Genomic DNA, 24574 nt, shown 5'->3' on the forward strand with positions numbered 1-24574 from the left:
CTGGACTACTACTATATGGAATGGCTCAGAAAATAGACCTGTTTAGTCAATCAATTAATCATTCAATCAATACAAATTAGAAAGTGTCTTAATATCTTTATGAAGTAAATTTTATATAAAGTTGCCATCCAAATATTAGATTTTTAAAAAGAAAAGCATTAAAACATGCTACAGAAAACAGTGTAGAAAATTCTGCATACCAAGTGCGATGGATATATCAGAACTGGTGTGCACATGGTCAGTCAACGGGTCAGAAGTAAAACCGGGACCACCAGAGTTCTTTTTTTGGAGATTTCCAAAGCAGAACTGGTATTATTCAACTCCATTTAACAGCTGCATCAGCTAGCCATCAAACGTATCAACATTCATGTTAGTAACTAAAATATAAAAATATTACCTCTGACAAATTAAAGAGCTAAATGACACTATTGGAAATAGTGCTATTAAATGAGTAAAGTTCATGCAATGGGAACCACGGTACGACCTGCCTGGATTGCTTGTTCTACTGCTCACAGCAGGAAGCCATAGGATTTTATTAGACTACCAAGAGGAAAACATCTGACAGTCACTGAAGATATGTGTGAGGAACAGGAATTTTTGCAACTCTCGATATCAGTTTTACTGAAGATTTTTGTGAAAAATTGAGTTTGCAGCTGCTTTTATCTGAGAATCTATATTCAGAATAATTACAGTTTTCAGTTACATGATTCCTGCATGCTCATAATCCAAGACAGAACACAATCATGGAAGTATGGCCGTAGATCATTCTACAGAGTAACATTTGAATTATTCCAACACATACACTGGAACCTCTAATGACATTTTTCTACAGCTCTCATTCACGTGAAACTCCCCAGACGTAATACTGAGAAAATTCTACTCAGCAAACATATATTTATATTAATAACATGCTTAAGGTGGACTGGACAGGATTAGTGCCAAATTTTGTACACACTTGAACTCTTATTACACTGGAGCATACAGATTATAACTTCAGCAGATAAGATTCGAAGTCAAGCATTTTAAAAAAAAATTGAAAACATTCAAATTTTAAGCATCTGGGAAGCTAAGTTAAAGAAAAGGTCAATCTAACTCTCTACTCAGCAGCATTCAGTTTAACTTCAGATGCCTTTCCTAAATTAGCACATAATTTCCACTTCCTTCCAGTTTTTACAAAAGTTTTAAAATTGCATGGCATTCATCTATTTGAAAAAATAACAATTTTTTTTACTATGGCTTAAATGTTTTTAATACGAAAATTGCTTAATATGAAAATTGTTCATTTAACATTTTCATGAAAAATAACCAATAACCACTATAATAAAGAGATTAACTGAAGTTCACACAAATGTATTTTCCAGTTGCATTGAAGAGAAAAACACTTTTCTGCTCCTTTGCCCCTCAAATGCATTCTGTTTTTGTTTATGTGTTCCTGTTGCCACCTTTAGTTGTTTTACATAGACTGCTTTAGCTTCTTGACAGTGAGTACTCCCAGCAATTTGTCCTATCAGAACAGTGCTGTAAACCCTCCTGCTTGTGCTACAACAAAAAGCTTCCATTTAATTTTGGAAAGAGTCTCATCTCTTCTTCCTCAACATGCCATCTAGGGTACAACTAAGTGTACAGATACTAAAAATCAACAGCAGAAGTAAAAAAAAAAGTGTATTTGGGCATTCTGTAGTTATTTATGGCCACAAGGACATGCATATTTTGAGTAGTGAAAGCAGTTTTATTTAAAGTCTTTTGTCATATTAACATTTTGTAGTTCTCAGAGCTGACCAATTCCATACACTCAGCCTTACCTCTGCAGTGCTCTTTTTACCACATAAATTTCCCCATACAAAAAGCACTTTGCTCCCAATCCAAGGACCTTTAACATTTAGAAATTTGAGGCAAAGGACAGTATTGCCAGCTCTATTTAACTCACCAAAGATTGCACTGGGTCAGGGGCAGTGATCTGTGGAAAACCTTGCTCTCAGTTCTAGTTTTCAATAGAATGCCTACGGCATTCTGGAAAAAAACTACTTCACTACTACAAGTCCTGAACTTCGTACGTAGGATATTGTGGGTGTATTTTAACACCATGCTTGATCACTTCACTGCCTGAACAGACCATCAAGGGAGTTATCATAGACCTAGGATAAAAAGACATCCAGATGAAATCTCAGCCTCTACTTTGATTTTAACAGGAAATTTAAAGCTTAGGTGGCCAAAAGAAATCCTCGTGTGTTTTTTATTTTTCACTCAGTATTTTGCACGATAAGTTCCAGAGGAACGTCAGATCTCGTCTCTACTTGTACTGTGAAATCATGTTGCAGTTTGTAATGATAGGGGGACATCCAAAACGTGAAGTACTTCTTGTACAGAGCCATCTATAATATCATCTCTCTGTTGTACTTCACTGAAGAAACTGCAGAAGATATTGTAAAAGGCACAATGTGCGTAGGGGGTAATAAATCTGTTGGATGCAGATAGTCAATGGCTGCAAGTCATAACATAAAGCTTTACTCTTAGCCTCCTACAGTTTTCATTATCAGTGAAAATTTCTATTAATGTAATATGATAGCATCATGTACAAACAGCTCAGCAGTCAGATTTGGCACAGCTGTCATAAAATGATAGTCATTTTGCTTCAAGGTAAAGCTGTAAAGCTGAAGTTTGAATATTCCTGCTTTTCATCTTTGAAGCTTTGTCACTTTAGAAGATAATTATCTGGTTTTGTGACCAACGATGTGTTCCCAAAACATCAAACTTTAATATCCATAGTACATAAACCTTTTTCTTATGTCTTGAAAATTAGCAGCTTAGCTTGATAAACTCTTGGGAGTTTACTGAATAAACAAGTGTTCAAATGCAACCTAGAGGAACAATAGGAAGTGTATGTGCTGTTGTCTGACCAAATTTGTTTACAATACCTTCCAAATAACATTGTCAGTATCTTATATTTAGCAGGCTGGAAATACAATGACTGCATAGTTCAACTCCTTCTTTTTAGGAAAGCAAGTCAAATTCTTGTTTGTGCACAAGCATGAAGAAGCTCCTTGCAGCTACAGCAGAATAATCTGAAGTGAAAACATACGAGGTATTAAACCTTCTACCAGATGACAAATGATTTCTGTGCAACACCAAGTTCATTTAAGGTACTCTGGTTGATAAACATAGCAAAACAAAACATCTGGAGCGAGGTAACTAGGAGCTGGAATTTGGTTTAGCCAAGGAAGTCTAAGGAGTGCTTCCCTTACAAGGGAAGTACTCGTGTTACCATGACAAATTAAAAAAAAAAAAAAGCCTTCCAGTTCTTGCAATCAAGTTAGTTGAGACTAGTCTCAAAGCTTCATAACCACGAGAAGTGTTACATGCTTTACCATGAGGAGTATCTGTGGAAGAAAGTCCACCTGAATATTAGACAGAAGAGAGTTTAATTTGTGAACTAGTAATATTAATGCAAGTATTTTGAAAGAATGATTTTGAGAAGAAAATGATGAAATCTGTTGAAACACCTAAAAAATTGTACAATATGGTTTATGACTGGGGCCTAATAGAAGCCTGCCCTGACAACTAGGAGTTGGGAGAAACAAATATCAAATGAAATAGAATTGAAATCCTAACTGATAGAATTGAGAATTCCCTTGTAAGTCTACTAAAAAAGTAAACTTCAGACAAACATTTATTTTTTGCTATGTAGAGAGATTTAATTCAAGAGTCAAATTTTTGGGTTGCTGAAATCCAGATCCAATAGAGAGAAGAGAATGGTGGCAATACAAGTTCCCTTCACTAAATCAAATTTATATCCAAACACACATAGGCAATGGCTGTTCAACAATCAAAAAAACTTTTACAAAAATTTCAATCACTAAGTTTTCCATTTGTTTACTGTAGTTGACACTTTTTCAGCTAAGTTTCACAGCACTTTTTGTGATTTTTATTAGGTCTTACATTTTGTGGGTATTTCACAATAAGGAAGGCAATAGTACAATATACCATAGATAATGTAAAGCACATAGAACTTCCAGACTGACAATATAAGAGGAAAAGGTATAAGAGAGAATAACAAGTACATTTCAAATTGAATTTATTTGGCCTTTGAATAAAACATGGGCAACCGCTTTTGCAACAAGCCAGTGACATCTTAGTAGAGTTGCTTAAAACTGCTTGCATAGATGTTTCTATTAATGTTGAAGGATACAGAATCACGTAACCAGCCTGACTTCCGTCTACAACAAAAAGAACATATCTATCAACGAGCAAAGAGCTGTACATGTTATTTACCTTATTTCAGAATGTCTTTTGACGTCTCCCATAGCATCACAGTATTCAAATTATGGCAACTATGGTCTGTGTAGGACTGCTAGATGGATGGAAAAACTAATCAGGCTCAAAAGGCAATGCTCATTAACAGTGATCCCAAAGCCTATTTGCAAGGAGAGCTCCTCAAGCGTGCATACTGTGGAATTCTGGTTTTAACATATTTATTAATGACCTTTATAAATGAAGATGGATAAGATCCATCAAGATTGTGCATAACGGTTTAGGGCAGCTCTTCAAGGTAGGGAATGTGTAGTAAGGAGCTGTAGTGAGGAGAACTCATAACACAACAGAAGAGACAGGCAGCAGTAAGGAATTCAAGTGAGAGGTTCCAACTTAAGCAAATAATTTTCCATCCTAAGAGTCAAAATTTGGAGTAAGAGGTTTTAACATCTCTATCCTTGAAGATTCTGGACATCGTACTCAAAGCCCCAAGAAATCTGCCCTCAAGCCAGCACTGGCCCTACTTTAAGCAGAAAGTTGTGTTAAATGACCTTCTAAACCATTCTTCCACAACTAATTATTCCATGATCCCATAAATTATTAACAGTTCCATCGTAGAAGAGAGGAAGATAGCTCTCACACATAGAAGTGGAAGATTAAGGAGTTCTTTGGTTTGGGGTTTTGCTGAATTTTTTTGTTTGGTTTTTTTTTTTTTTTTTTTTTTTTTTCAAAACCAGTTTTGCAGAGTCATGAAGCCCCAAGAACTAAATTCAGTATCAACGTATTCAGAGGAATATTAATCAGTGATCTACTCAGTGTTCAAATTCGAGAAGTATCAGTGCAAACTCCCACCTGCACAAAATTCAGGAAAGTCTGTCAGTTCCACATTTTGAGTACCCCAAAGGAAAACATTCTGAGGCTATTAGAAGCTCAAAGATATTTTCAATGCTCTCCTATGAACCAGAAACAAAATCTAGATAAAAATTTGCTATCGATCACACCCAAGCGTTCAGGTCAGCATCTGTCATGCTTCAGTTAAAACACTTAATTATATACACATACTTATCGTACTATATCCCCAATTTACAAACTAGATTAGGTCACCATGTTTTGTTTTTTAATGGGCTCAAGGAGAGTTTGTTTATACATCTCTCTCATTTTTAATTTGTGTGCTCTAAGACCTCTATCTAGATTTTTCTCTATTTTAGTTGCTATCCTTGGTAAATCCAAGCCTAGATTGTTACAGAAACCTGTGATTCGTAGCTGCAGCTAAGATCTAGTTGAAGAGTGCAATAAGCCAACCCTCATGTAAGAGAGTATTATGCTGGTCTGTGCTCTGGATTCTACTACTCATTTCCAGCTTAAATTTGGTACACTGATTCTAACATTTGTAAAGTCCTGTGTGAGCAAGTCTTTGTCTCTCCTGACTAATCTCTTCATGCATTATAATATCATCCTTTGAAACAAGGTGCTAGTCATGAGCTGTAAGATACGGAAGTGCTTTTGTAAAATTCTAAGAGTTCTGTGTCAGATCCTGTCCATAAGGAATGGAAGGGGGTGACTAGATTCACAAATACCTCAAGTTAGATTAAGGTAAAAATATATATATACGTATAGACGCATACAGAAGTCCACACATAACTATCAATTTTAATGAGCATCTAGATACTACATCTAGATGCTAGATACATCTAGAATCTAGATATTGGCACATAATTACCCTTGAAATATTGGCACTCTAATACTTAGAATCTAACTTAAACTTTGTGGCTAAACAACATAACTCTAAGGGAGCTGAAATAAACCTTGCAACTTTACAACTAAACTGAATGAAACAAACGGGTTTTAAGAAGCCAAAATAGGTTCTGCAATTACTTGATAATTTTATGAGAAAAAGTGAGCAAAAAAAAAAAAAACCTGAGAAAAATGGAGAATGAATGAGAGTCAGAAAAATGGACAGGAAAAACATTGATCACTGGTCTATTTAGAAGGCCTGTTTGAAGAGTTCTAGTGTCAGCCTACGGCACTGGAGAAGGGCTGTGGGATAAGCACACTTGTCCAGAGGTCATAGTCTCAAACCAGTAGACAGTAATGACAACCACCAAAAACACAAAGATGAAGAAGATAACAATCTCCCAGGGTCTCCCTCAGGCATCCCCTTATGCCTGCTAAGTTTGCAGGTACACCACGCCAAGGTCATGAGCAACCAAGCTCACAGTAACAAGTTTGTCAAAGGTAAATTTATAGCCAAAACTTTCCTGTAAGAAGCAGGACTATCTTTTTGAGAGGGCAGGATATGATACTTAATCATACTTCCTGATATCAGCCTTCAACTGGCTGTCATGGCAATAGCCTTGCACTGCAAGCATTTGAGATATGCCAAGCACAACCCAGAAAGTCTGACAGTGCTTTCTGTTGGTCCCTTTACAATCTGAAGGCAGGATATTTTAGGAAAGCATCTGTCCCTGGAATTTATCACTCCTAGAAAGGTACCCAAGACCCTTCTCAAATTCTAAGTGTTATTTTCAAAAAAGCTTTATTGCACATATTTGTTTTTCAACTGCAAAGACTGTAATGATTTTGTCATTCACAAAATAAGTACTTAATCTTTGGGAAGATGCTCAATAGTGTCACAAGAACGTCCACAGTTGGGAAAAAAAGTTTTATACGTAGAAAAAGCAGGATGGAAATTTCATGAGAATAGTATATGAAGGTATTTCATGAAGACCTCTTATTGAAGTGTCTACATCAACCTAAAAAAAAAAAAAAAAAAAATTCCTGTCTATGCCACCAATATATAATTTGTATTGTACAACATGTAACCATTTATTATCAGCAACAAAAAAATTGTACCCTACAGAACAGTAATGACATTTGAAAGTATAGAGTATTGATTAGCAGTTGCTCAAAAGTGAATCACCATCAGAATGCAGCTTCAACTCATGGCAGTTTACCTTCTCTGTGAAAACAATCTGCACGGAGACCAGCACTTTTCACCTTGAAATGCAAGCACTTTCTGAGGCAGGATGAGAAAACAACCAACCTTAAAAGCATTAAGTACAGAAATTAGCATTCATCTCTTTTCAAGATCTGATGCTTTCCAGTTGGATTGCCTGCTCAATTTCTACATTAAAAAAACATGATTGAAAGTGGAAGGTACTTATCATACTTACAGAAGTCATCTCCTATTTGTGTTATACATCAGCAATAGAAAATATTTCTAATAACACAAGAGGATCATGCTATACTTGCAAAACTTGTAAAGACAAAAAAATTCTACAAAACACAGAGTACTGGTAGGAGAAGAGCACAAATTCAACACAGCTTTAAGCAGGGCTTTGCATTTTTTTAGAAAAAGAAATATTAAAGATGATGATTGATAATTCATGTACTTGAAAGCATACTAAGAAATTCATTCTCCTGAAAAAACATTCGAACAAGAGATGAGAGTAAGTACACACAAGATGCTGTTCCAACTTAAAGGCAAAACAAAATTACCCAATGCTTTCAGAAAAGGCAGGACTTCATCACAAGAAAGAAGGAAAACTGCAGTTAACTTACTGAGAAAAGGAAACCACATTATTGAAAGTTAGATTGTACTATGATGTTTTTCTCTCCAGATCAATATACTAACTGAAAATCAGGATTGGACCCAGCAGGTTTCCCCACAGAGTACCACATTTTTCCCTCTTGAAAAAGAAGAAAAAAATAAGATATCTATGCAAAATAATTTATCGCTATATCCTCACATAATAATACTAAGTGCGTAGCAAAAACACTACCGTACTCAGCAACTAGTTTGACATGGGGAACAACTCCATTATTTACATGGCCTGGAAAAATTGAAGAGGAAAAGGGTTTAAGACCTGCAAGCTGCAGAATAGCATTGTGTTTGCCATCAGAATTGAAGTGTTTTAAGACGCAAATTTCTTTCATCATTTAATGCTTGATTTTAATTCAGGGATAAGAGACATTTTGCATAATCCAAAGTTCAGAAGTATGAAGCTTAATATGATTTGCCCGGCTAGATTTTGTTGTTTCGGTTTGTTTAAAATCATAGACGTCTTACAGGTTTGTTGTGGGTTTTGGTGATGGGTTTGTTTATATCATTTATATGAATATACATACACACATATATATATATATTGGGTGATTTTTCTTCTATCACTTTTTGGCAGGATTAAAATTGATAGTTCAGCTGGCAAAAGTTAAATTAATAATCAAAAAGGCAGTCCATATCTGCAGCTTGAAATGCACATCCTAATTCTATTGACCCTTCCTTCAAAGGCAGCAGCAGTAATTGAAGAGTCTTGAGCAAAGAAAAAAAAAAAAAAACAGCCTAAAAAGACCAGAAAAAACATCAGGCTGAATAAAAGCAATTAATGTCAAGATGATGGTACTAAACTTCTGTGAGAATTTAAGTCACTATTATACATATTAAAACTAAAGATAACTGTACCACATGAATCAGATACGCCAGCTGAATGCAAACTGATCTAAATCACCCTGTTCTATTAGCTTTGTACTGACATTTTCATAGTTGTAAGAAACAAGATACAGCACTAGGTGGTAAGTCAAAATGTAATTTTGAACCTTTATAAATAGGGATTCTGTACTGATGGAAAGAGCTGCTTGGAGAAACTACAATGGATTTGAGAACTCTTCATACAATGAAGATAATGTTGAAATGAGTGGGCATGTGCAGACAAACTGCTTGAAATTAGGGCTGTAAGTGCTTACATAACACTGAAGACTCCGTTAAGCAACTTACATAAGGAAATTCTGTGAGGGCTTTAAAAAGCAAGAGGTTTCAGCAAGAAACCTTAATGGTAGAACTCTCAAAAAAAAGTTCATATTCAATTATTAAGTGTTCCTATAGTAGTAATAAATTACTATTTACCGTTCAAGACCAAATCAAGAATTTCTCAGAGTATGCATGGTTTTCTCCAAGAGAAATCTAAAAGCACAAACCACCACACATAGAAATAATTGGACTTATTTGATATTAGAGATTTACTGCACAAATGACAATTATTTTTAACATTAACAGAAGGCAAATTACCTCCACTTCCTACTTGCATTTTACTGCTACTATTACTTTGCAATAGCATATAGAACTGAACACACATCATTATCATGAACACCGTATCGTGAACAATAGCATTCCCTAAGCATAGAATTTTGGAGGAATAATCATAGAGTGAAATGAATCCATTCCTGGGACCTAACCCTCGCTTTCATCCTATACTTAAAAAGCCTGGCTTTGCCACTAGGCTGTGCTAATATTCAAACTAAAAAATGATCAGTGTTTAAAAAAAAAAGTTTGAAGATGCATCAGGATTCAAATAAAGCAGATGCCTTTTCCAAGTACGAGGAGAAAAAATTCTGTCATACTGTGCTACAGGTAACCTAAGAAACAATTAAAATTTGAATAGATTTTAGGCCCCATAAGTATTTTCTAGCCAGGTGAAGAGCATGCACCAAACAGCTTCATTTATGTTGCCAAATCTACATGACAACTGTAAAACCTCCATAAACCAGCTAATTTACGAATAATATTGTCCTATTTTCTTACGCTTGGTGTTTTGAACACAGAATGGCCTTCCTTCACTCTGAAATTAATAGAGCATTAAAATAAAACATTTAAAAGTGTTAATTTGCTTAAAAATCTCATCTTCATTTCTAAAATACTTACTGAGCTATTATTATTATTTTCTGAACTATTTACAGTCCCTGTATTTTATCTAAAGCCAATTGCAGGAAAAGTCGTATATCCCACATAGTGTTAGAAGGCGTAATGACATACTTAGAGAAGATTATTACAACAGAATGAAATTATAAAACCACTCAGTTGAGATAAACAACGTTGCTTTTTTAAAAAAAGTGATGAAAATATTCTTACACATTTCAAAACTCAATAGGACTGCAATGCTGGTTACTCATTTTCTGTTCACAGCGCAGCGATACTCAGGATTTGCAATACCTGTATCGATACTCAGAGTTACAATCTGACCATTTTTTTAACTGAGGATCTCACATAATTTCATTTTCTCAATGAAAACTCAAGACGGGTCTCATGAATTTTAGTGAGTAAAGCATTTGCATAAAAGATTGTGTCAATAGGACCTCGGTTTATCACACGTTCCTTTGAAAGTAGCACACATCATCTATGCTAACAAAGTGAACCAAATAGTCTTTACATTAATTTTTCATTTATCAAGCTTTTATTAATCTAAATGGCACTGCAAAGCAGTTGATAATTAATAAATCCATACTGCCCAATACGTGATTATACACATTTTTATATCTTCATTCACTAATGATGCTTAATTCATGATCAAAAAGTATTGATTCATCCACTTAACATTAGAAGTCATTCTGCCTCTACAAGTGGAATCTTGCCTTTAAGAAGACATTAATTCTGATCACTCAGCACACAGTAAACACCGAATGGATTCTTCATGTCTGGCTAGTGGCAGAGGAAGAAAAAAAACAACAAACAACCATGCTTGGATTTACAGCACTAATGTGCTATCGCTGTGGTGAATTGTTATGACAACTTCTGCCATTGACTTCACATGATGAAAATGCTTGCGAATCTTCAAGTTTGATATGCTTTTATTCATAGAAGCTTACAAAATAAATATGTTTCACAACAATACAAAAAGATTCATGCTAAAATCGTCTATCATCCAGACTCATCTGACATGGCCAACACTAAGAAATGGCAAGTTTAAAAGGACAGACAAATGGAATTTTTCAATGAAACTGAAAGGTACCAGAGTTTTCCTCAAACTATTATGATCAGAAGGCTAGAAAAGAGGGGAAAAAAAAAGAGTAGAGGATGCAATAGAAGAACAAATGAACTCAAAACACCCTCAAATCTGCATTCCATCTTTCTCCTTTAATTCTGTGATGAAATACCATAACAAATGCAGGAAACAAAAACAAAATAACATGGAATAAATGTATACTGTCTACCTTTAAAAACAGGAATAGGGTTTTGTTAGTGAAACAGAAAGAATGCTGATGAAAACGTAAAGTGAATAGCTTCCTATTGCCTACAATTATAATAACCTATAGGAAGCAATGTGGATACTACAAAAGGAAAAGCACATTACAGAAATGATTAACCATATATTCTATATCTACAATGTATCTACTACGAGGAATAGAAGCATGATCTTATACTTAGTGTTTGTGCATTTTAGCACCATTGTCACACACAGCATATGCCATATTTTCCTGATAGACAAAAATGTTTTAAGTCATTTTAGTTCAAAAATGGCTGCACATGGAGCTGTTCCAAAGTTAAATAAATGTAGTTGCTTGTTAAGGGCCGAAAAAAAAATTTAAGCCTTTTAACAATACCTGATCAGATACTAACTGAAACTGAAAGGTCCATCTGCATTACGAACTTAAAGAGTTTATACAGATATAAGACTATACGAAGATTTTAAAGAACACGAGCTAAAAATACAATAAATATTAAATGTCCTCATTTTTAGATTAAAAGTTCTCCTCAACAGAAGCTATTTAATGGCCTTGAAACGTATTGAAAGACCTCAACTATTCATGTTCTTAATAGCTCTGTATTGCAGCATAGTTAAGGACAGGTTTCACAATCCTGGGTACATAACAATGAGAAGGCATAATACTGAGGATCTCCCATGCCTTTAAGTATTAAGTTAGTTGCTTCATTTTCTGCAGACAGTATAAGCTGTTTATTTGAACTGCTACCTTTACTGTCCATTACATAATCTCACAAGTATACAAGCCTTTCAAAATAAGTGCTACAAGCTGAAGCTCTTCCTTCTTGGCAAACAAAAACAAACAAGTGTTATTCAAAACCAGAAATCACCTCTAAAACAAGCAGAAATTTAACATATGGGTTGAATGACTGGTTTCTGTAGTCAGAGAGCATCTCAACATTTTTCCATTTCCACACCACATTTTAAGGATCACAATAAATGCCAGAAAATCACAACCTTAAAAACTTCAACATATTTCCCTCAGTCTTTCACAATGCCTTCTTCAGCAATTGCTATAAAAATGAGCGGCCTACAATATAGAACTTTATTATTGGCTGCACGTTTAAATTAGTCTAGATGCAGTCTTTGATATATGCCTAATACTCAAATCCGCTTTCTCATCCCTTTCTGCCCAAATTATGTAGACTTATGCCAATTTCTCAAGTTTTCGCAATACTTCACTAGCTTATTACCCAGCTGTGCAGCTGAGCAAGAAGATAACCACATTCATTCCTTTTATCTGTAATGATGTAATACATCCCAGCACTGGGTTGAGATGATTGGGGAATAATGGGATTGTAAAAACTGCAGAGATGACAAACAACAGTGCAGCCTTCTTCTCCCAATACAGTCAATTGCATACATACAGCATAGGGTAAAAATAATAAAATATGCCCTAATTCTGCTCTTTGAATGAAGTTGATGTTTTTCATAAGCAGCAGCTGTTTTTACACAGAAACACGATCATCACAATGCAGCAACCAGACAAAATACCCGCAATCTAGACTACAAGTAAAAAAAAAAAAAAACACATCAGAGTTTACTTTCAAATGAAAGCAAAAAAACCCACACCTCTCAAAACCAACTCATTTTAATCAAGGAGTCTCCAAACAGTGCAGTGCAATGCAAAGAGTCATCAGGGACCAGTATGCAATACAAAAATAGATCTTAGACCAAAGGATGCACTGTTCTGCTTTTCTATTTAAAAAACTAAATCTGCCTCCATCTTCCCTTTTACAACCTTCTTTATTACAAGCAAAAAGATCCTTACCTTCTGCAGGAGCTGGGAACCCGAGTACTTGGCAGCAATAGATTTGATCTCCCCACCAAACGCTGAGGCCCAGAGCTTCACACTGTGAGGGAGAAAAAAAAAGAGGCAGGAAGAAATGTAATACACATGTCACAGCAAGCAACACAGACTGTAGCTGCTTCAGCTGCACTCATAAGGATTCAAGCAATTTTGCATTGAGGAGCTCACAAAGGAACCTAGGCACAGCAAAAGATTAGCAAAGCTGTTCAAGTACAAGCACAGGCTAGATGCTCTGCCAAGGTGAGGCCTCTGACTCCAAACCACCCAAGCTGCACTTTTTAAAATTTAAACAATCAACTTGCCCAGAAACACACTTTGACACAATGTGTTTACACACGAATGAAAGGAGCAGATAAAACAGCAGAATGGTTCTGAATGGTAACTTCTCACATAACAATGAGTTAACATAACAATGTGAACTTCGGTAAATAGAAGTGTTTAAAATAAAGCTCTACTATGGTACACTCCATCAACACATGCACTAGAATAAATTTAAAGTGGTGCCCAATTTCAGAAACAGATGACAGAGGAGCAAAGGTGCCTTGAACAGCTAAATATCTGCAGTAAGAAATAGGAACTTGAGCAGTCAACTCTCATCCTTGAGCACAGTCCTGAGAGAAATACCATGAAAACACTTACACAGACAGGGGGATCTGCTGCTCCGATCCAACCACATCCACTAAGGCTGTGTTAAAAGCTGTCCAGAAGATAAAGAAAAAACCCCCAAAAGTCCGAAGAAGATTCAGATTTTCTAGCATTGTGCTTGAAGAGATTTGGGGAAATTCAGGTAAATCTGAATTTAGTAGCAGTAGGGGGTGGCTTCTCAAGCCAGCTTTAAGCCCCTCCACGAGAGCGACACTTGGAGAAATCACTGCTTCATCCTCATCCCTCCCAGGAGTGACCCTCTCTGTGTAATGGAAGGAGAGGACCAGAAGCTCTAATGACTTGAGAACTATTCCGTCCCTGGCAACAGGGACGCGTTTTCCAGCACTCCTGCAGCCACTCGCACGTAGTTCTTTACAACTCCGCAGTCAGCAGCGTGCTGGAGTTACTTCAGTGACCTACTACTGCTCCAAAGTGCCCTTAGCAGCAAGAAAGCAGACTATTGATTCCAATTGGGGAGGCTGTCTCCTCGCAATTACCGCTCACTTTGCAAATGGAAAGCTGCCTAGAGGTCTCCTTTCCCTCGCCGGTAACCTCCAGCCTTCATCCCAGACGGAGTCAACCAACGACTGGCTCAGCGAGCGGCAGCTGCAGCCTTTTAACGGGATAGCGCGGAGAGAGGCAGGCACAGGAGGAGCCGGACCGGCGGGAGGGAGCCTCCGGATGGCAAGAGCAGCCAAAGTCTGAAGGAGCTGAAAGTGGAGTTGAGCCCTTGCAGGGAGGAGAGGAGAGCAGAACGCCGCACGTTGCCGGGGGCTGAGCCAGGGCGGCTTGAAGGGGGAGGGGGGGGGAGGCTGTGCCCACCCGGCGGGGACGCCGCCAATTCAGGCGGGGCAGCGCCGCATGACGGGCGGGTGCAGGCCGGGCAGCACGGCCGTGCTCGGCCCCCGCCCAGCCCTGGGCTGAAACCCTCCGCCCCGCCGGGAGCGGAGCGCCGAGCCCCGCCGAGACGGCAGTGCCGGCAGGCAGCGGGATGCCGGAGCGAGGCGGGCTCCGGCTCTAGGCGAGGCTCGCACATGGAACCGCGTCCCGCACGGCCCGTCCTTGTGCACGGCGGCACGTTCGCTGCTTCCTCCCACGCCGGAGCGCTGCAGCGAGGCACTATCCGAGAGATGGGGACAAGCGAAGGCTCGTGAATGAAAAGAAACGCAGCATAAGTGAATCAATGCGGGCTAACCGACTCGAGCCTGTGAATAAATTATTAATTTGCGCTCGCAGAAGAATCCCCTCGATCGAGCGAGCATAGGATGACAAGCTCCTCCACGGAGCGAGCGGCGTGGGGAGCAGGAGGGATTGGTCCAGGTATTTTTGTTGTTGTCGCGTTTTAAAGCCTTCCCTCCCTCCTTTCTCTTCTTCTCTCCCTCTGCTTCTTTCTCACCTTCCTCTCCACTAAACACACAGACTTAAGAATAGCACAATTGAACTTTAATGTAAATAAGCATGGCAAAACCTGGAGATGAGCCGAACGCGGGCTGAGTCATCCTTACATCACCCGTTGCTCCAGCATCCGCTCCAGGATTCTTGTTTCTTCCCACTCCTGTTAGAGTATTCCTCAAAATATTCACTCTGCCTCTGTATGCTGTACTCGTTTAACATTTTCTGTCTTTAGATACTTGTATTTTTTCCCCACATTACCATTTTTAAGAGCACTGAACAGTTTGCTTTAAAACATCAAAACCTCTGTTCATCACCTGGCTGATGAAAGCTATCTGCTTTCTCAAAAGAAGCTGGAAGTTTTAAGACAGAAAGACTGTCTTAGGTAAACTGCTGTACAGAGCAAGAGTCGGATAGTATGCTGCAGCTTTCAGCACAAGCTGCCCATCTCTCAGGGACAAAAAGTATTTGTTTCTCCCCATACTAATGCCTTCCTATGAAGGAAGTTGTCAGAAGGGATGCTGGGGTTATTTTGTCTATTATTCAACCATTTTGAAATTGCTCAGAGCTGTGCTGAGGATTTTCTAAACAGCCTTTTAAATATGCTGCCATGTCACCAGGTGTTCAGCCTACCTACAGGCAGAAATGTAAAAATGCACATGGCTGACTAACCATACATAATGAATTACGTGCTCCTTTGAATGTGTTATATAAGCGATACTATCTTTTCAGGAGGAGGATGAAATAGGAGCAGTGGGCTGCCTCACCACTTGTGCTGTTCAGCTTTTTTTTTTCTTAATATATTTTCAAAACTATGTCAGGAGAGAAATGTGTAATGCTGACTTGTGAGACACCAAGTTCTCTTACATTAAGATAACTCTTTATCTGCCTCAGGTCAGTATACAGCTCACTGATGACCAGCAAGAGCTAACTTCATACTTCAAAGAATTATTGGAAGTTCTAGAAACTTTCTGAAAGCACATATAGTGTGTCTGTGTTCAATAGCCAGAGAGATTTAACACACATTAGAACCCTCACTAATTACTGTCATCAAAACACAACAGGCACTTGTCCAACCTTGACAATACTTGCATTTAGTGAACATTCAATACCATGTCAGATTCACAGTTTATACATTTGCCACGTACAACTGGTAAATTGCATTCCTTTCTATACTTTATATTAAAGATCTTATTTCTACTATCACTAATCTCAGGGAAAAAAAAAAAAAAAAAAACACTTGAAAAATACATTGATAGAATTCTGCATAAGAACAGCCCCCACACGTAGCACTGACAGGCTTCTGTAGGCATTATACCACAGAGTACTTTCTGCATCTTTCACTGACACACACTAGTAAGTTCAGGCAGTTATTTGGTTCTTTTCAATAGTTCAGTAACTGAAAAGCCACCATATGCCACAGCAGAGGTTTAACACATGTATGTATAAGCCTCCAGCAGTGGCAGCATCTCCTGTCACAAAAGAAGAGGGCTCATATCGCATCCTGGCCTGACTACTACTGGCTACATCAGGTATGCAGATCACTGCAGCCAGAATACCAGGTTCAAAGCTGACGTTACACCCTGCCCCTCCACCAAGTTGTCCTCACGAGTCAGATGTAGAAACTTCCCCTAACGTATACATGAGCAAGACCAAGGCATATAAATAGGAGGGGGGGGGGGGAAGAGGGGGGGAGGAAATGTAAATTAATGCTGAAAGATTTTTAATTCTTTATAATGGGGTTGTAGCAGTTATTAGGCATAGCCTTGAGATATCATGGAACAAAGTCAGAAGAAAACTGAGTTTTGGAAAAGTATAATAATTAATTTCTATTTTGGAAGTAATATAGCTTTTCTATCATGTACTTGTGCTTTGTTTAGAGAAAATATTCTTCCTGATTCAGCAGTTAAGTGCAGGTCCCACTAGAAAAAAAAATGTTAAAGGGTCAATGTTTTCCAAAAACATTTCAAAGGTGTAATGTATAGATAATTGATCAAGCACGTGATTCCACCAAAACTGAAGTGGCATCTTAGCAGTGCGTGTAGGCAAGTTTAGTTGCCAGGGACCTCAGCCCCATATATGAACCTCATCCCCCACTCCCATTTTTAAAATGGGAAAACGTCACCTCATTTCACACTCTCTGTTGATCAAGTATCATTATATCAGTTTTTCAGTAAATGGAGAAATCTGCTTTCTCCATGAAGGCAGAAAAAAACACGGATGCATGAAATACCAAGTGTTGTAATAGAAAGTCACAGGCATGGTCAGAGAACACTGATGAAGCTTTTGCTATGGATCACATTCCAAGAAATAACCAGAGGATTAAATAAAAAATTGCAAAACAGGTCCAGTGCAAAGGATAACGAGATTTGACTCAGACTGAAGTAGGGAACGCAGACTAATTGAAAGTCCTGTATTTAGATGCACAGGGTAACTTCCTTTGCCTACATCTAGATATATTTAAGCTGATAAAAGAGTGCAGAAATAGGGTCATATTTGTAGCATCAGAGCATAATTTGAGGTCTTTGATTACACATGTACCAAGCACTAATAAAAATAATAATAATTAAAAAAAAAAAAAAAAATCAATAGAGATGCATAGAGAGAGGATAACATATGTTGCAGGGGAGAAGAGTAGGAGGAAATGATATAATTAACACAAATGTTTATTGTATTTCTTTTTGGATTCTTTTTATCTACAATGAATTTTAACCAAAGAGAAAAATAAATGCAGAAGTGCTGAAAGTCTTACTGAAGATGCAGGTGATCTCTACTGAAAGTTATTAATAAAAAAAGGAGGAGTGGGGGAGGAGGAAATGCATCAGTTTTGCTATCTTCAACATATATATGAAATTCAATTACTGCAAAACACAGACAAACAAGCCCTAACTACACAGCATGTGATGGTGTTATTAGTTGCTCTGTGGTGTATTACACAGCAGTTCTAAACACCAAGCTTCAAATCTACCGACTTACCACAGTGCATTTTTTTTGTTTGGGCTAAGAGTTGAAAACGTGCCCCCAAAATTACACCAAGTAGAAGAGATAGAGGAAAAAAAAAAAAAAAAAAAAAAAAAAAAGAGAGATATTACCTATGCAATAAGCAATTAAATATGTTCTCTATTGAAAATCCTTCCAGCCTTTAACCTGTATGCACTTTTTCCCCTTATTTCTTAGCATGTTTTATATACAAACAAAGAAAAAAATGAAGATAGGAGACATAGTGGAATAACAAAGGACATCTCAGCTTCATAAAGCACATCAAGAATGTCAGATAAAATGCAAAATCTGAACGCTCCAGAGTGGGAAACAACCTCGTGGTGGAGGCATTCATCAAGTAGTGTTTGCATGCAGTGAGAATGCAGGTTTACTGGTTTTGAGTGAGCTGTACACAGAGAGCAAGAGACCCCTTATTAGACCTATTCTGTGGAGACGTCACAGATGTACATGTCCTCTTTGAATTTTATGAAGGTCCCATGTGGATGAGTTTAAGTGTTTCATTGGTATGGGGATGCCTGCTTATTGACTATTTCCAACCCACTTACGACAAAGATTGAGGTCAAGTAATGTTACCCAGTGGATTAAATGAACACAATTCCACATTATGTGCACGAGCTACTGCCTTGGGAAAATAAAAATGGTGCAAAAATTCTAAACCACATCAGTGTTTTGTAAGCAAGTTCATAATGTCACCATCTAGTTTGCTTATACCATTTACATCAAATAAAAAAATAATAGTTCACAATATGAAGGATACACAACCCATGTTTACAGGTAATCAAAATCTGCTACACACAAATAAATACAACCTCAAAAGACTCAAAATTCTAATACAGTTAATAAACAGCATTTTAGGTTGCTGTCATGTTATTTTCAGCACGCTCCACCACCAGATAAACCTCACGGTTTGCCACAAGCCCTCAGGGAATGCATGGTTAATTTAGCTTCTACAAAGCCTATATTCAGCTGGCTTTTAGCATCTCCACAAGGAGTTAAAACGTAAAAGAGCAAAGCATTATCACATCCCAGCCTATGAGAGCTCACACCGCATGGTAAGCTAGAATGCTTTCAGCTAATGATGTTTATAGCTAACCAAATCCAATTTCTGCAATCCACTGTAGCTCTAGTCTGTTTGGGCCATTTTTCACAAGCTCTCTTTTTTATTTTGAATTTTCAACTATTAAGACAAAGGCTGCACTTGGTTTCTTTTGAGCATCAGTCTAGGAAATGAACTCTTCCCTACACAAATAAATTACCCTTTATCTCCCAAGGCTACTGCTAGGTTGTAAGCGTTAGTGCTTTCAGTGCATTCAAAATACTTCAACACTGAAGATAGAACCTTAAAAATGAGAAACTGTAATTGAGAATGCTAACATAATAGAGACAATACTATGGAAACAAACAAAACCAGCATTTTCCTCTGAAGATACAAATGGAGATCAAAGGTCAAAATGTATATCAGTGCTAATCCACTACTGTCTATACACTGAAATGAAACCCTTAGTTGCAGCTACAATGGTCTGTGAATGTTCATCTAAACCTTGTAAATTTCTCTGAAAGGGTCCCCAAGATTGGCTCTGAATCCAAAGCGTAGACTTCAAAGGTAAAGGAAAGCATTGCTGTTACTTCAGGTCTTTGCAGGACATCGGGTACCAAAAATTATGATTGGTTGGAAACCTACTCAGAAAGAGAAGAAAGCAATACTGAGCAGCCTCTTTCAAAGACAGCTTCTTTTGCACCAAAGGGTGAAATGGCATCTATTGATCCATTGTCTTCAGGGTATGCTTCCAACCACCCAGCTGAACGCAACATGCGAAGTTCAGACTAATGTTTCATTATCTTCAAAATGCTTTCCTTACTACAAAGTTGAAACATAGCAGCCTTTTGTCCATAAGACAGTGCTATGCCAAGTGATCATGTAGAGAGCCATAAGCACTTCAGTGGCTTATAGTTCTGCCACTCTGATTAATTGCAAGGTTGAATTTGAGGTAGAAACATGACTTTCCTGAAGTCCTGAATATCAGATCAATGAGCTCTTATTTTATTCAGTGCAGTGCTTCTTATGAATATTACAGAAAATGAGTTTTTTACAATTCTATGGCAGCACTTGGTAAATTGTTATATAATTCTGCTCTTTCATTCTGATATGTCTTGTTTATTTACCATAAACACTGATCCTGAAAAATCGAAGTTCTCTTAAAATACTATTGGAAATAGCATACATTAGAAATCAAGCATTCTGGTAATGAATTCCGCTGACTTAACTGCAAAAAAAAAAAAAAAAAAAAAGTCAACAAAAAATTTCATAAAGTGAAGATATTAGATTTTCTTGAATACCTGATCACAATTGCAAATTAAGACAACAAAGAAGTATCAAAAGGCAAATGGGTTCTAATTGCATTAAAATAATATTAGGAAGTGCTAAATATATTTCTTAACTCTGCAGCATTTAAGATAATTTTTTTAATCATTGAATAAAATAGGATAGGCAATTCATTAGTTGTCTCCAGTTCACAACACCAGCCTGATACAACCTATTTAAGACTTACTGCTTTATGTGAATCAGGTTTCCCATCTTCAGCAGTTACTTTCACCACGGGCAAAGACTGAGTTTAGGTTGGCTCCCCCCCATCAATACAGGAGGCTACACATCCTAGTGAATATTAGCTGAAACCTTGCTGCCCCTAACAACTGAACTAGATCTAGTAGGATACTACACCTCAAATACCCTAAGTCTGCAGAAATGCCAAACTTGGCCATTCCCTGTGTTATCACAAAGAATAACACCACCCTATCGCAGAAAAACTACAGTATAGTCTCTCGCACTGGTGTTTCAGATTCTGACTTGTGTCTAGTGGTCCAATTCCACTTCTGTGCTCAATATTGCATATTATGTCAAGTTCAGGCTTTACTTCCTAGGAGTAGTAGATTTATTAGTTTTGAAAAAATACATTAAAGCAGGTGTTTGTTTAAAAGATATAACACAAAAGCAAAATTAATACATAAGTATGTGAAAGGAAAAAATAACTGCAAGAGCACACATTTCTATTTTACGGGCTGTTAATGCATTATAATGTCACTAACATTGCAAGAAAGACACTCAGGCTGCTATGCTCATCACTTTTAAAATAGCCTCTGTTTAAACAATATGATGAACAAGTTCAGGTCATAATATGGACTTCTTCCATAAGACTGCAAAAAACAAATGCCATTTTGCCACTGTGATTCTAATTGTTAACAACCAGTATAAAGCAGGTGATAGCAAAGAACATGGAAAAGCCCTGAGTCAAATTTTCTGAACATTAAAAGCAATAGCCTACCTCAATGCCTTGAGTTGCCTTTTTTTTTTTTTTTTTTTTTTTTTGGAGTGTGTCATTAGAAGTCATTTAATCTTCAATTTTTTCTTAAATGTGAACACTAATGCACTACACTTAGATAAGGGAGTTTATATATATGAGCAAAGTGATTATGTTTTATTAAGAGCTATGAAAGGCCAGTGACACCATCCTTAACACAAAGGTGATATTTAGTTAATAAGATATGGCACTCACCAAGGAGCTCTCAAAAAAAAAAAAAAAAAAAAAAAAAGCACTAGAAAAGCACAATTCTCAAGCCCTCCAAATCTCATTCATTGCTTGAATGGACCTCCTCCATTTTCATGAAGTCAACTCTCCCCAGGAGATGGCGGAGTCAGTCAATACTATCCCAGCTCCATTCATTTTCCAAGTATATTTCATTTCCATGCATGACCACAGTTGAGAGGGTCAAAGCCTTTGCTAGAAAGCAGCTGCATACTTCCAGTGTGCTTAACATGAGCACAGGATCATGGCCACCGAGTGTGTGTAACAGGGTCAGAATGAGCAGTTATTAAAATCAACCTGAAGAAGATGCCCGCCCAAAACAGTGGTGCTGGCAACACGCAGGTATCCTAAGAAGGGGAGTAGGGTGACAAGGGAACTTGCAAAGCACAGCGATAAGAACAGCATCCATTAGCATCTGGAAAACAAAAGAAAAAACTTCCCTGGGAATGCCCTTTCATCATCCCAAGGTCCAAAGGCCATTACGTACATACTTGGTCAATATTTCTGCCACTCTGCTTCACTGCAAATGAGGCATTTTTGTACCCATCTCCTCGTGACCCAGGAGGGTTGGTTGAGGTCCCTGTCACAGCTCTTCTTACTCCTTCTTGTAAAAACAATAATCATATTTTCAGCCATAACTGATCAATTCCAACTCTACCTCTCCCGATGTCCATCCCTTCCTAACTAGGCACTGTGAACTGAGTGCCCAGGCCTGCCTGGATCCTCTCTCCCTGGGACATCACTTGTATTTTACCCCGCAATTGTATGCCTGTTGGTTTTAACGACTCTAAGAGTTCCCTTACAAAATGGGTGTCTGGATCCACAGGCATAATCACAGGGGATTCTTGATATGTCCAGAGTTCCCTATCGTACTTCTGAAGGCAGGCTGCCTTTTGGACACTTTCCACTAGTTAGTCCATGGTCCCATTAATAGTGAGGGGGTCTTCACATTTCAGGAGATTTAATCCACCTTCCCAATAAGCAACTCTTTCAGTTAGGGTCTACAGGGCACAGTGGTTACCAGTAGTAAAGACACCCTGGGTCCCCTGTAACACTCCACTTCCTTTTCAGCCAACAGGATCTGGTCTTCCCCCGTAAGAGACACTCCATACATTCTCTATCTCTGATTCCCCAGGTGTGCAGCCAAAATCCTTCTTTAGATTGGCCAACTCGGTGGCGGAAAAGGGGGCTTCCTTGATACCAACATCAGAGTACCAATCTTCACCTTCTTCATATGTATACTCAGTTTTTAATCAGAGAGAGGAGGAGCTGTCAGAGTTTTGAGCTTATACAGCCTCATTCTTATCTCCTCCAGGCTCTCTTGCAGGTATAAATCATTACCTGGAGGGCCAGAAGAAGCTACAGCTGGAAGCAGCTTCTTCTGGTTACTCGACAACATGTTACTCTTACTACTGTGATCCTGGTAACTGTAAACCACAAAGGCTTGCTAAACAGAATACATCTCAGATGGGTGCCGCTGAACAGACTGAGACAAGAATGTTTTTTTCCAGCTCCCCACATACACAAATCTACGTAACAGTTGAACAGCATAAATCATTGCTAAGTTTGCATTTTTTGCTGGTGCATTTTATCTGAATGCTGCACACCACATCCTACAAGGTTTGTGTTGTTCTCTTACCTACAGATAACAAGCTTCCAGGCTGCTCAGTCCTGATGCAAATACTGCACTCCTAAGACAGCTTGCCTCCATCAAAATCACGCTCCCTTCATGTGGGAGTGGGCAATGGTTAGCATCACTAATTCTCTAATCCTTTCTCTTACTCTACTAAGTGATCAAAAAATTTTAGCAAAGGAGACGTGATTGCACACAAACAAACACTGAGTTGCAAGAGATGTTGGGAGAAAACACTGCAACTAAAAGCTTTTTCTGAATATTAACTTTAATTCAAGCTATTGACATCAATAAAGGAACAACTGGAGAACCTATGGTATTGCGTTTGTTACAGTCTAATGCTAGTGGATCTGTTCTCACCTCAGTTGGTTAATCAAACAAACTGACCCTAAGTAAGGAAAAGCAGCCACCATACTGCTGAGAAACTGCAAAGTTTTTAGAGACAAGTTCTCCAAAATCAGGTAAACAAAAAACTGCTATCAGTTTCCCGAGACAATGTGTGATGTTATTGTGGATGTAATCAGCATGTGTTCAGCCTTAAGTCTACTGATGCATACAGTCAGTACAATGCTTTAGCAAAGCTGAACATCTCTCATAGTGTCCTAGGTAACATCTGATAACACACTTCTCATCGCAGAGAAGCAGTGCTCCACAACTCAAGCAGCATTCCTTAGAGCAGCAGTTGCTGCTTCGAGAAATATGTAAGACCATAGAACTGCAGTAGTTGAAGACAACATATGTTATCTTCCTGGGCATCTTGCCCTAACTGCATTACCAAGAGAATCAGAGTTTTACATTTTTTAAAAATAGTAGATGAAGTGACTAGGAGACTTATTTAGAAAATCTCAAGCATTCCAGCCAGCCTTATTTACCACAACTGGCATAGCAAGCAAGACCCAGCAACCTGCCTCCCCCACCCAAGGCCAAAATACAGAAGTGCATGCGCACACACACTTCGAGAATACAAATTGCCAGTGGGGACAAGTAATAATCTCAAGGCTTGCATCATTTCACAGCCGAGTTGTTTGAAGACAGGCTAGCCATTACATAAAGCAGCTGTGCTATTTGGCTTCTCCCTTCATTCAATTATAGACTTGAACTGTTTTTATAAGTCAGTTTGAACTATTTTTCTCATTATAGGTTTTGCTCAGTACGTAACTAACTTAGATATAGCAAAGCATACCAAAGCTTCCATTTTGTATGTGCTGATGTTTCAGAGATATGTTAGAGCTCT

At 38.0% G+C, this 24574-nt stretch overlaps 1 protein-coding gene across 1 annotated transcript in view; it reads right to left on the reverse strand.

The window, feature by feature from the left end:
* The window catches only part of CACNA2D3 (calcium voltage-gated channel auxiliary subunit alpha2delta 3), a 397031-nt gene extending 383184 nt beyond the window's left edge, over positions 1 to 13847 (reverse strand). Inside the window, exons 1-2 of the mRNA XM_042823539.1 lie at positions 13729 to 13847; positions 13051 to 13132 (exon numbers count right to left, since the gene is read on the reverse strand). Of these exons, the coding sequence (XP_042679473.1) occupies positions 13051 to 13132; positions 13729 to 13847 (201 nt within the window). The remainder of the gene's footprint in view (positions 1 to 13050; positions 13133 to 13728) is intronic.
* Positions 13848 to 24574: the final 10727 nt, after the last annotated feature.

The sequence above is a fragment of the Centrocercus urophasianus genome, unplaced genomic scaffold, assembly GCF_019232065.1.
Source record: "Centrocercus urophasianus isolate 14NV4802_14NV808 unplaced genomic scaffold, USGS_Curo_1.0 seq_22, whole genome shotgun sequence".
NCBI lineage: Eukaryota > Metazoa > Chordata > Aves > Galliformes > Phasianidae > Centrocercus > Centrocercus urophasianus.